Source organism: Chenopodium album, chromosome 7 (assembly GCF_948465745.1).
Source record: "Chenopodium album chromosome 7, dcCheAlbu1.1, whole genome shotgun sequence".
NCBI lineage: Eukaryota > Viridiplantae > Streptophyta > Magnoliopsida > Caryophyllales > Amaranthaceae > Chenopodium > Chenopodium album.
The window spans coordinates 67717824-67730918 of record NC_137840.1 but is presented as its reverse complement, the minus strand read 5'-3'; the positions used below and the strand labels follow the sequence as shown (position 1 = coordinate 67730918).

Below are 13095 nucleotides of genomic sequence, written 5' to 3'. Positions count from 1 at the left end.
ATATTCTTTGCTGATGGCATACTTGTCCCTCTACAAATACTGCGTAGTTAGAATGTCTACTGAGTTGGAGTGATAGCTTTCTTAAAACTGCTAAATTTATGTGGATAGTCATCTCATTAGCATTGCTCAGATCAAAGCATCCATTGTCTTCAGCTCTGAACTTTTTTTTTTTTTTTTTTTTGAGGAACTGCTCTGTACTTCATACTTCAACAGTTAATGATTTCTAGATACAATGTCTCTCTGCTCCTCTTCCCTGCATTGAATCAAGCTTTACATAGTTTTCGAGTAGTGATGGCAAAAAAGCAGATTAGATTGGTTTTTTGGTTCAGGTTATGCTGTTTGCGAGTCGTTGCAGGTTCTGGTTATATTGAGTCATAGACTGAGTTTAGTTGGATGGACTTTATTGGAGTTGAGATTACTAAGACAGTCTGGATAACATCTTTTGACAAATCAAGTTTCAAGTCATATTTTATGCATATAAGTTGGGTATCAAGTTTATTTAGATAAGGCATTATGATTCGTCATTATATAGGATTTTCGACTTCTAGAGAGATGATAATATATTCATATTCATCCTCGTTTTTGTTTTTGTTTGTTTCATTTTTTTTTTTTTATTATTATTGTATTTTTTGGGGGTGGGGTCTGCTATAGGAGTATAGGTGAAGACGAATAATTAAAAGGACAAAGCAGAGAACAAATAATAAGTACTTGTTCACAACTTACTGCTTATGCTCAATTATTTTTTAATAAAATTGATGGGCCACCTAATTATATCTTGGTGCCACCAACCCTTGTTTTGAAGAACTATAATTTGAATAATCATCAATCCTTGATTACTTGGGTAATTTTTTTTTTTATTTTTTTTTTATTTTTTTTTATTTTTTTTTATTTTTTTTTATTTTTTTGACAAGAAAAGAACATTAAGTATTAGTGAATTTACTCAACAACCCAATATTTATTTTAATTGCCATTATCATGAAATTCTTCCCACTTTTTATTTTAAAATTGACCATTTCACAGTCATACTTCCCTGTATTATGAAATTCTTCTTACTTTTTATTTTGAAATTTGAATTGTTTGTTATAATTTTTATGTATTGCTTTATTTAATAGTCGTCAAAAATATACTAAGGACCTGTTGTGTTCAGCTCAGTTCAGTTTCTAATTTATTTCTCTGATAAACAGTTTAGCTCAGTTCAGTTCAGTTTCTAATTTATTTCTCTGATAAACAGTTTAGCTCAGCTCAGCTCAGTAAATAAGAGCAAACCCTAAGCCTAAGAGTCTAAGAGTATATTACATGTTAAAAATTCAAAATTTGTTTGTTCTTTTCCATTTCTGGTTTCACTAAGTCGAAATTGGAGGCTTTTTTCCTTCAATCTAAAAAATGTAACTATGACGTGTGTGATACTGTGATTGTATACACCTTTTTTTCTATGAAATTGTGCCTAGTTTTGATCGTGCACAATTGCACATAAATATTACTCGTAGTAGAAATCATAAATATTTGATTTTCTTGAATCACTAATTGAGACAAATCAATAAAATTCCGCCTGACTAAATCTAAATAACGGATAATAAAATGTGGCAAGTATAATTAAGTTCATATTAGGGGTAACTAGGCAAATAAAATGTATTTTAGCTTTTAATGTCTCTTTATAAATTAATGGATCCATCTCATGATATGTAAAATATTTTTTTTAGCTTTGTACGGACCAATTCTACAAATCAGTCAATTCTAAGATATCTAACCATAATTATATATTTTTGTCCGTGTGCATTATTTATCTGAAACAAAAAGTTTAGGAGTACTTGAAAGAGAACTTAGATATCTTGGAATTGACCAATTCTACAAATCAGTTCAATTCTAAGTATATTGAAAAACTAAATGATCTTGGAATTTTTTTTTCACTATATTTTAATGTGGAAGAACAATATAGAAGTTGAATAAAGAATTTATTAATTTGTCCATTGATATGGCATATAGGGTTTTGGTATGACAGAAGAGAGATTGAACATAAATAATTTAGCAACGGTAGTTGCTTATAATGAATGTAATATGAAGACTTTCAACGCCATATACTTTGTATGATATAATTACATTAACAAAGATCATTCCATTCTCTGTTGTCTGGTTTGATTGTTGAAAGTCTACGTACCTCGAAAGCAGTTTTAACAACAAAGCTTGTGTTTCGTTTAGTTCAATCGTACATGCGATTTTTTTTTTTTTTTTTTTCCATACAAAATAATTATTCTCTCCGTCTCTAAATATTTTTTTTTCTTGTTTTGATGGTGATTCTCTCACCTATAAAGTCAAATTGGAAGAGAACTTGGAGACTAGAGGGGAGTAAAATAAATTGCTAATTAAGGGCCTGTTATGATTTACTAAAAACAACTGAACTGAGCTGATTGGGGCTGAATTGAACTGGACTAACTAAATAGAGCTGAAATGAATTGTTTATGAGAGAAAGAAATTAAGACATGAATTGAATTGAATTGAACTGAACTGAACTAAAATTATGCTGAACATAACAAACCCTAAGTCTAATAATAAAGACCAGCTAAAAATAGTTCACTTGTGTGGTACACCTTTAAAAATATATTAAGGGCCTGTTCACATTTACTTAATTTCAGTTCAGTTAAGCTCCAATCAGTTCAGTTCAGTTCAGCTCTTAATTTCCCTCTCTCATAAAATATTCATTTCAACTTAATTCAGTTCAGTTCAGTTCAGCTCCAATTAGTTCAGTTCAGTTTAGCTCAGTTCAGTAAATGTGAACAGGCCCTAAACCTTCTAGCTATTAGCTTAGACACTTTGTATTTCTTAGAATAATCATGTGATTTGTCCTAATTGAAACATAGATGAATATGAATTGAGTATAATCACTATTTTAGTTTTACCAACACACTTTTATTTTATGGTCGCCACAATTGATTGCATCACTGTATTTATTTATTATGTAGACCATTCACTAATATTATGTACAGTAAGTATTAATATTTAAATTTTTTATTCTACTCGTACTATTCATGACTACAATTTAACCCACAAAAAAGTTTTCACTTTAATTTATTGCACTATAAAAATCAAATTTTCATTTTTTAAGAATTAAAAAACAATTGTTATTATAAAAAAAGTTATTGGATTAGTTCTAATGTATGTGCATATAAAATTTTTATAAACTTTTTTTAGTTTTAATTAACTACAATTATTGATAGAAAACATTGTATTGGCAAATGTGCATATGAAAAACAAGATTTATTTATTTATTTTTAGGATGAGTGATTAGAATTCGTCCACCTTTTAAGACACGCTGCTCTATAATTTATTAGGAGACGCATATTTGATTAGAATAATAATGCCTATTCTGATTTACTAAACTGAGTTGAACTGAACATATTATTAGAGCTATATTAAAAAAAAAAAAAACATATTATTAGAGCTGAACTAAACTGAATATTTTATAAGAGAGGGAAATTAGGAACTGAACTGATTGGAGCTGAATCGAAAATAAGCTGAAGAGAACATGGCTTAAGTTTGACAATTTTTTTTTTTTGGCTTACATAAAAATGACGAATATGTCAAATCAAATGTAAAAATAGTGTCAAAAGTCAAAACATATAAACTACGAGTAAAATTAAAGATTTGTTCTTCATACCAATGTTACACTTGTTTAACAACAGATTAATCAACATGAAAATTAGAATCCTCACTCAAATTTTTTTTTGAGCATTTATAAAGTTTATGGAGTATTTATAAAATTGCACTTTGTAATTAATAGTGTCACTATAAACAGCCGTAAAAGTCAGCTAGGTAGACTTTAGATAATTACTAAAAAGCATTATCGTCAGTATTTCAGTAGGTCATACAACTCCAACATCTTGAAGAGAGAGAAAATTAAAAAGATGACAGAGTTTTGAACCATTGTGAACCAAACAACCCAAATTTTCCCAAAAATCCCCTAAAATTTTATTCTCAGAACCCCAAATCTTTCGTTTCCTAAAAGGATTTTTTGGAATCATTTTCCCTTATTCTTCTTTTTCCCAAACATTTCATTTCCTCCATTAATTTTTCCTTTCAATCTCCCCCTCTTTTTTTTATTCTTTTTTGTTTTCTTTTAATAAATTCCCCCCCCCCCCCCCCCCCCTTTTTTTTTCTTCTGGGTTTTCGAACCCTAATTCTCTCATCTTTCATTTTTCCCTTATTTTTTTTGGGTTTTAATTTCTGGGTTTCATGTATTGATTAATTTTGTGACATATAGGTTCCTAAATTAGGGTTCTTTTTTTGGGGAAATTAAAATTAGGGATTAAATAAGGGCTGAATGATCAATTAAAGGATGAAGAGGTTTTGGGGTGTTTTTTTAGTTGTTTTGGTTTTCGGCGGGGTGATTTATGGCGACTCGGCTAGGGTTTCTGAGCTGGGTTATTGTCCTGCCGCCTCGATTACTGATGCGATCTTAGGGTTTCCTGATTCCATTTGCGATCTTCATCATTCCTACAATATTGCTGTTATTGAGGTATTTTATTTATTTATAACTATTATTATTATTTTAATTTTCGTCTTTTATCAATTTTAACCTTAATCTTGTTCATTTGTATTGGTATAATAAAAGTATTGTTCTTTTTAATTTGGGGATTTTTTTTCTTGCAAATTTTGAAATTGATGATTGTGTATGATTATTTTCTTGCCGTTTGGTTTTGGACACACTGTTTTTTAGCAAAATTTAAGTTTGACTAATGATATGGGTTTTGTCGGTAAGTGATGAAGGTCATATTTTTGGTCCTGTTTCATGTTAACTATTTGAATGATCCGGATCCAAGGAAAATTAATGAGTTATAGTTCTTGAACTTTGAAGCAGAGCTAATTGAAATTTTGTAACGCTAGCTTGTTGGATAACAAAAAATGTGCTGCTAAATTGATAGATGTATGCATAAATTATATACGAAGCACGAGTGTATGAGTATATTTGAAGTTTTAGCAGTTTGCCAGTTCGTTGTTGTTAAGTATTTTGTCCCAATAGGTAGATAAGTTTTCAGTTTGAAGGTTGTCCACAATGCTCCAAACTTCTTGTCAGATGACTAGAGAAGATTTGTTAGTGTAGTTAGACTTGTATGTCATTTGCTTGAAAAGTTGGGAGATAAAAGGTCCTATTTCCTGTCTAAAGCATGAGTGGAATAAGTGAGGACAGTGAACTAACATATTAAGGATTTGGAGGAGCTATAGTTTTTACATTTTGAGGTGTTCAATGGCTCTATACACTTGGAGAAGGTTTAAGAAAGAGGGGGGGAGGGGGGAGGGACAAGGGCTTTTTGCCCTTTTTCCCCCACTCTCTCTTTTAGTTTAGAGTGTAAGGGTGATTATGGAACAAGGAAGATGCTGAAAAAGAAGTTGTATACATAGAATATAAAGGACTGAAGTCACTGGACGCATATGTCATCTTATCATGATCTGATGGATTATTTGCTTATGCAATTTTTAAGAAACATTGTGTTTTCTTTGATAAGAATATACAGAAAAAATTATTGACCAATTGATTTAGGAAAATTTCCACAAAGGTGTGTTGGCTGTTTCTTGTAGCAGAATAGTGGTGTAGCATTGTTGTGTGCTACACCACTATGATGGTGTAATTACTCATCTTCCATTTGTCGTCTTTTTTACAGTTTAATTACACTACTTTGATTTGAGTGGGAAATTTGGATGTCTGTCATAGCTCTAAATTAAAGAAGGCTCCATTAATTTCTGCTGTGCACTTCTGCTATCAATTTTGTTTAGTGCATGCCTGGGAGAACTTAAAATTCATGTTCCTAAATAAAGTATCCAGGATACTGGGTGTGACTTTAATTTCCTTAATACAGAACAGAATACCACCAAACCTCTGCCCTGGTTTCTTTCTTGTGATGGAGGTCTATTTATCTAGGTCATGAGTGAGATCCTGTTGTTTACAGCTGTACTTTGGTCTGTGATTGCTTGCACAAAAATATCTCCTTTGCTGTAATATTTTTGGTATCTTTGGCTATGTTTACTATGTGTTTCCTTAAAAGGTTGTTGGAATGTATTCAGTGCGTGTTTCAACATACTTGTAGCTTTCTCTCTTGTGTTTGAGTTACTTTGTTTCTTTATCATTGTACATCATCTCTTTTTCCCTTGCTTATTATTCTGTAAATTCTCTGTTGCGCCTGGTTTGGGAGGCCTCAATGGGTAGTATTTTCAAGGGTAGGCTGGGTGATTGTGACATTACTGATGTTTATCTCATTTAAATTACTAATAGGGTTAATTTTAATTTGGAAATTAAGTTGCTAAACCAGTTGCTGATACAATCTGCTGAAGGCTCTTCAACTGCTACATAAGGCCTTTCCATACCATTTTTTAAGCAGGATGTTGCTTGTGATTGGATATGAGAAGGGTCATGTGCTGTAGCATGACCCTTGCATGCATTATGCTTAAGGGCATAAACTAGTTTTGCTCTTAGCTGATGAATTTTTTTTTATAACCGGATATAGAGTTTATATAGCTACATTACATGTATCAAGTTTTATTTTATTTATTTTTTGCGTATTGGCTACCTTCACCATATCTAATAGTTCTTTCTTTCATTTGTTTTTTCAGGGAGATGAAGTTTCATTGCAGAAGGCACTGCATTTGGTGTACAGTCTCAATCAAGACTATGTAGCTGTTTTGTTTTATGCTTCTTGGTGCCCATTCTCTAGGAACTTCAGACCAAGCTTTTCAACTCTCTCTTCCTTGTATCCATCTATTCCTCATTTTGCGATTGAAGAATCATCCATCAGACCTAGGTTTGGACTCAAATCAAGGCTTCATGTTTATAACATTAAAAGATTATTTGCAACATGTGTAACAAATCTAACAATGACTTTTGTGCAGCATACTGTCAAAATATGGAGTTCATGGCTTTCCTACCCTTTTTCTTCTGAACTCCACCATGCGTGTTCGTTATCGTGGTTCTCGTAGTCTTGGTTCACTTGTCGCTTTCTATAGTGATGTCACTGGTAAGGTTCTTTGTCCAATGCTGCTAAAATTACTTTACCTAATATCTTATCTTGGCTTAGGTCCTCATGTTGCATTGTATTTTTTTTTTTTTTTTTTTTAAATAAGCTTTGGATCTGTTTGTGTCGGAATCTCTTTCTCAAATTATCCGTAAATCCCTTGTTTTATGTTTTGTGCCCAATCTGATGTCAGGGTGATGACAATTATCTGTCCTAAGTCCAAGATACACTATCATAATAATTTTTGACATTGTGAAAGAATTAAAAGAAAAAGGATTACTGTGCACGTTTTCAAACAAAAAAAGTAGCACTAACTAAATCCTCAAGTCAGATCTCTTCCTTTGTCTGAAAAGGGGTAATAAGGAAACATTGAAGGTTAAATGGGAGAAAACCCCATAATGGCCCATCATTGTTCTCTGTATATTGGTTGGCTTCATTTCTTGATCAATTTCACACAACTGATAAGTGGACTAATTTATGGAGATATGGACATCTGAGGACTACCTAAAATGAAGGGATGCTTTATAATTATGGTACTCTCCGTACATCTTTTTGCAGGAATTAAAAGTGATCCTAGGGACCGGTTACCGCTGGAGAAAATTGAAGATTTATCTAATCGTGCAAGTATTGAAAACAGTGAGCCAGAAAATTGCCCTTTCTCATGGGCGAGATCTCCTGAGAACCTTCTTCGGCAAGAAACATATTTGGCTTTAGCCACCACATTTGTGCTTCTGAGGTTGATGTATCTCCTATTCCCATGTTTACTTGAAATTGCTCGTTCTACTTGGAGAAGATATGTGCAACATGTGAGGATAAGGCCTTTATGGGAGCACCCTATGCGTTTCCTAAATAGAACAAAGCAATTGTTCAATTTCATGAGGGATCCTTGCAAGGGAACCAATTTTCAAGAAGGTGCTATAAATGCAAGGGCAAGGGCATGGGCATCAAAGTCACTCGCTTCTGCAGTTGCCATTGGTGATGCGAGCACCAGCAGAGGTGGGACAATCAGTGCTAGCCATTAAGATGTTGAGTCCACCCCAGTTTTCTTTTTCGTTTTTAAATTTTTTATTTTGATTCCCCTAGTGGTTCACAAAGCAGAGTAACCTTGAGGGTGATGGGAGTTCTTGTTTGGGGGCCTTCTCAATGAAATATGTAGGAAGTCTTCTTTGTCCGTGTTCCATTGTAATGACATAATTGGAGATTGAGGATAAGAAGTGGCATATCCCATATGTGAATAGTTCAACACAGATACAGTGTCAATTCCTGTATTGTACGAGTATTATGTTGTATCTCCAATTTTCTCTATATGACCTGACGATTTTGAGTTGCTACTATCACAAGTAGTTGCTGCTAATTTTGATGATAATCTTCTAACATGCACTCTCTGTTAGGCCTTTCGCACATGATATGTTCATCCTTCAACTTTGATCCCGATGATTTTGAGTTGTTACTATCGCAAGTAGTTGCTGCTAATTTTGATGATAATCTTCTAACATGCACTCTCTGTAAGGCCTTTCGCATATGCTATGTTCATCCTTCAACTTTGATGCTATTAAGACTTTAAACCTCGCAGCTGCATTCCATTAAATGCAAGTTATCTCCGTGGGATCTTATAAGTGCAAAGAATTGCTGTTCCATCTTCAGCCTTGCACTTTTTTTGAAACACCGCCTACTTACTTGCAAGTTTGCAACCACCCCAATCATGCTGACCTACTTCAACTGTTTGGAGTGGAGCTGGCACAAAACAAACTACTTATCCCAAACTACTTCGGACAGCTTGCAAAGAGTAGATTTTATTACAGGTATTGCAGCTTGCTTATCTCAAAATTCCCAACTACTTGGTATGAATGATCCATCATTCTGGAAGTATGCAAAATATGCGCAAGTAAAAGGTAAGATTGGAGTGAGAAAATGAGCTTAACAACCCTCATTCATTAAATCTACGGGCTGAAACATGCATAGACAAACGTGGACATGTAAAGGTTACATGGTTAAGGAGAAGATTGCTTAGTATATCGTCTAAAGTGCAATACTTGAATCAATTCATAAGACAAAAGTCCCAGAAATTCTATAAATACAGGAGTCTTCATGACAAAAAGATCTGATTTTCCTCCTGACCATTGAAATTACATAATCCACATATTCTAGGCTTCTAGCAGCATTTCTGCCTGAGCCTGTCCAATTCTGCGTGCACAAAAGTGCAGATCAGTCTCCAATAAACTAATTCTGAGAAAATGTAATGGGAAATGACTGCGTAAAGAAAAAGATAGTGTAAACAGGAGTTGCAAAGGTAAACACATAACATCGAAAATAGAAGGTAATATCAGACATACCTCTAAACACAATTTATGTTCACTAATCATCAACTTCAACGGTCCCAAGATCCCTATTTACAATCTAATATCAAAGAGAACAATATTTGTCAGGCAGTTTGGAAAGCACGACGTGCCAAGAGACATCTAACATGAATTAGGGTACAATATGTTGGATATTGAACAATGAACAATCAAAAGGGATTAATAATGGCAATAAGACAACTGTTAAAAAAAATGCACACTTACGTCTTATACTACAGTCAAGATGCAACAATTACGGTATTAGACAATATCAGACAGCTAAGAAGAGGATCACATAAATTTCATTGGGGAATGGCCAGTAAGGATCCGAAAAAAGGTACAGCAAGACATTTATAGTACATTAAGGAAAATGCCACCAGTCGACTAGGGTGTACCTGTGATATGTACTCTTTAATTTTCTGGCTAACTTCACCGTCTAATGCTCTCTCAGCAAGCTCATACATAACAGTGGTTCCTTCAGGACCGTTAACTTTATCCTTTTGAAGATACCTGGAAATAAGAATACGAAGATTTATAATAAACCAATGAATAAGGACTATAAGGCATTCCACCCTGCTGAAACAAAGTTACTCATTTTTCTTCTTCCACAATCAAGCAAATACCAACCTCTGTTGTACAAGTGCTTCCAGTGAGACCTTGACATTTCCAAGGGCTGGATGATTTTCATCAGCTTCTTGCAGTCCCATTCGTCTCATGTGATGCCACAGATTCTCTGAAAATTTAAAGTTTATGAAATCAAAAGCCAGTATAGGAAAAAAATAAAAAACTTGGGGAGAGATAAATCTCTAAGGACTACAGTGGCAAGTTCTGAAGTTTGGGTAAAGGCTAGAAATTCCCCACTATTGCATCATAAACAGGACATAATAGTACAAGCTTGCAAGCAGTAAAATCACGGCGAACCTTCTGAAATTTTCCCTCCGGCAAGGTGTACGACACTGATAATTACAAACGTGAATCCTGTCAGGTGTGCTGTAGAAATATCCTCAACATGCTTCTGATATACATTAGATGGCAGTTGACTTATGACAATATACGATCTCATATCAGCAGCACCTTCAACAAATGAGGTAGATACTCAGTAAAAGCACCCAGAAAAGGGGGAACAAAAGCACACAAAATATGGGAAAAAAAAACTGTAAAAAGAATGATAGAGGACGACACTGCTAATGTAAACCATAAGGCAAGTGTTGCACAAGATTGTTTCACAGTGAGACCTCAAAGGTTAAGGTAAATGATCTTAATAACGGATGTAATTTATGCCGCCTTAAGGACCAACTTTGAAACTTCTCTAACACAAACATTACTACAACCCTTACAAAAGATATATTCACACCATAGAAACAAAAAAATTTCCACTTTTCAAAACATGGATGATTCTGTTGTTAAATATGAAGGTCTCACTCTCACCTTCATCACAAAATGATACACAAGGGGTATTTACTATTTACAACAGATCAATAGAGCATTCTCTGAAACCAAACACATAAATCGAAAACTATAACCCACCTAGTTACTCTTATATTTAACTATACACTACTACAATTGATCAAATCTCTAGCTAACATGTCAAATATAATCCATTCTGATATGCAATAGAAAAAACCACTAAACATACTAACACTAAACAAATAAAACATCAAACAAACGTAATTCGACACTCACTAAGTTGCGAAGAGCGAGTTTGATTTTTGGCTGGAGGACGAGTACGTTGAAGCTCCTTCAAATCATAACCAAAAATGCTAGCAAGCTTCTCTTTGGCCTTATCAATAACAGCAGCAGGAAGGGCTCGCTGCCGATAATTCTTAGTAACAATTTGAGTAAGTTCCTCCCTTTTAATCGGGCAACCCGAGCTTTGGTGAGTTTTAAATAAAATGTAACGAATTACCTCAGCAACAAGCCTATCCTTTTCCTACAAAACCCCCAAAAAATACAGGACATACATAATTACAATCGAATTTACAGTGAAATTGAATTGTTGATTCATCAATTTAGGGCAAATGGTATTAAAGGGGTAGCTTTAATAAATTATAAAAGAAGAAAAAACAAAAAAAAAAAAAAAACCTCATCTGACAAATCAAATTGTGAAAGATCTTCAACCGCAGTACTCATTCCTGAAACAAACTAGCTGAAACAAAAAAGGAATAACCTTAAATTACGAGAATCATACCCTAAAAAATTTGATTTATAATCTATGAATGTGATTGCATTTTGAAGAAATTTTACTTGAAATTAAATACATTATAACTGTCCAATTTCAACACACTAAGAGATTAATAGAGTAATTAAACATAATTATTGAATAAATTTAGCCAGATGTAATGCAGCAAAGGAGAGAAATCAATACCAGATCAATCGATGGCTCGCCCGATAGTTTAATTGGAAAATCTTAGGCTAGGGTTTTGGGGGAATTGCCAAATTGGGGATTAGGGGAAAGGAAGATGAGAGCGAATTTTAGTGTACATTTTCTCAGTTTCGCGCCTTTTCTATGCACTAGTAAATGAAAGTGGACACGTTTACATTTTTTTTTTTTTTTTTTCAAATGACCAAATAATCACTATAATATTGATCGAGTAACCATTGACCAACTAACCATACTACACTGATAAAGTAATCCTATTACACTAACGAAGTAACCCTATAACGGTCAGCCGCATATAAGAATGTGTTTTTTTTTTTTGGGGTTAAATCCAAATGTATTTATTCCCTCTATTTTAGATTAAAAGACCCCTCAAAAAAAAAAAAAAAAAAAAAAATTAAAAGAAATGTGTTGACTTTTGATTAAAAGATAATTTCAAGTTAGAAAATTTATGATAATTTCTAATTTTGATTAAAAGACTTATTAAGAGGGTTTTTTTTTTTTTTTTTTTTTTTTTTTTTTTTTTTTTTTTTTTGTATTTTTGTAAATCTTACTTCAAGAAAAAAAATATATGTATATTAGATAATTTTAAATAAAATAAGTTCATATTAAATCATTTCAAACAAAATCAGTTGAACCAAACAAGTCTTTAAGCACCCAGGTTTAATATACAACCAATAACTTTTAGAAAATTTGAATATGGTCTATGCTTGCATTATCATTGGAAGCTACTTGCTTTGCCTTAGACACAAAAAAAATTCTTAGCAATAGCAACTTAAGTTAGATACTTTAAGGTCCCTCGCCTAGGGTTGCGCTCGTCCCTCGTCTAGGGTTTCGCTCTAGTGGTTCTCTGTTTCGTTTTTTCCTCTGCTTTTTCCTCAATTTCTTCCCTTTTCTCGATTTAATCACTGCCACAGTCCATGGAACGAAACTCCTAGATGAATTGGAGAATTTAAGATTGACGGAGGACGAAAATAAGGTGATTGGAGAGGAGATAGATGCTGGTTTGAATGACGATACCAAGGCTCAAATCTCTCTAACCTTGGTAGGGAAACTCCTTACAACGAGGCCTTTCAACGTCGAGGCGATGAAAAGGACTCTGCTGAATGTTTGGAAGATTAGGAATAATATAGCTACAAGGATGGTCGAGACAAATTTGTTTGTCTTTCAATTCTTCAATGAGGACGACAAGAAGAAAGCCATGGAAGGCTGCCCATGGTTCTTCGACAAGAAGCTCTTACTGTTGACTGAAATTAATGGCGATGAGCAGCCATCTGAGGTTCGTTTCGACACTTCCCCTTTCTGGATTCGTGTAAGGGATGTCCCTTTTAATAAACGAAACCCGGACTTTGCCTATGACATTGGAGAACACTTAGGGGGGTTC

The 13095-nt window shown here is 33.6% G+C and overlaps 2 protein-coding genes across 4 annotated transcripts; one reads left to right on the top strand and one right to left on the bottom strand.

The window, feature by feature from the left end:
- The first annotated feature begins 3848 nt into the window (after positions 1 to 3848).
- LOC145639258 (5'-adenylylsulfate reductase-like 4) lies at positions 3849 to 8332 on the top strand. Its single transcript, XM_081690447.1, has 4 exons — positions 3849 to 4510; positions 6601 to 6788; positions 6877 to 7001; positions 7557 to 8332. Exons 1-4 carry the CDS (start codon positions 4331 to 4333, stop codon positions 8018 to 8020), a joined length of 957 nt encoding a protein of 318 aa, XP_081546573.1. The 5' UTR covers positions 3849 to 4330; the 3' UTR covers positions 8021 to 8332.
- Positions 8333 to 8910: 578 nt separating this feature from the next.
- On the bottom strand, positions 8911 to 11821 carry LOC145639261 (uncharacterized). Of its 3 annotated transcripts, none has more exons than XM_081690450.1 (8): positions 11700 to 11821; positions 11417 to 11480; positions 11018 to 11264; positions 10256 to 10408; positions 9962 to 10067; positions 9730 to 9844; positions 9332 to 9395; positions 8911 to 9248 (listed from the first exon to the last, which is right to left on the bottom strand). In XM_081690450.1, the coding sequence occupies exons 2-7, from the start codon at positions 11462 to 11464 to the stop codon at positions 9354 to 9356; spliced, it is 711 nt and encodes a 236-aa protein (XP_081546576.1). In that variant the 5' UTR covers positions 11465 to 11480; positions 11700 to 11821; the 3' UTR covers positions 8911 to 9248; positions 9332 to 9353. The 3 variants fall into 3 exon arrangements, with proteins under 3 accessions (XP_081546576.1, XP_081546575.1, XP_081546577.1); XM_081690449.1 differs by having other exon boundaries at positions 8911 to 9182; XM_081690451.1 differs by having other exon boundaries at positions 8911 to 9182; positions 11720 to 11806.
- Between the last annotated feature and the right edge of the window lie 1274 nt (positions 11822 to 13095).

What these genes read in the sequence shown, in the direction of transcription:
- LOC145639258 (XM_081690447.1), top strand. Translation starts at nt 4,331, where the DNA reads ATGAAGAGGTTTTGGGGTGTTTTTTTAGTTGTTTTGGTTTTCGGCGGG. An exon ending in ACAATATTGCTGTTATTGAG is followed by an intron (nt 4,511 to 6,600) that starts GTATTTTATTTA and finishes TTGTTTTTTCAG; the next exon opens with GGAGATGAAGTTTCATTGCA. An exon ending in GAATCATCCATCAGACCTAG is followed by an intron (nt 6,789 to 6,876) that starts GTTTGGACTCAA and finishes ACTTTTGTGCAG; the next exon opens with CATACTGTCAAAATATGGAG.
- LOC145639261 (XM_081690450.1), bottom strand. Translation starts at nt 11,464, where the DNA reads ATGAGTACTGCGGTTGAAGATCTTTCACAATTTGATTTGTCAGATGAG. An exon ending in AATTTGATTTGTCAGATGAG is followed by an intron (nt 11,265 to 11,416) that starts GTTTTTTTTTTT and finishes GGGGTTTTGTAG; the next exon opens with GAAAAGGATAGGCTTGTTGC. An exon ending in GAAGCACTTGTACAACAGAG is followed by an intron (nt 9,845 to 9,961) that starts GTTGGTATTTGC and finishes TCTTATTTCCAG; the next exon opens with GTATCTTCAAAAGGATAAAG.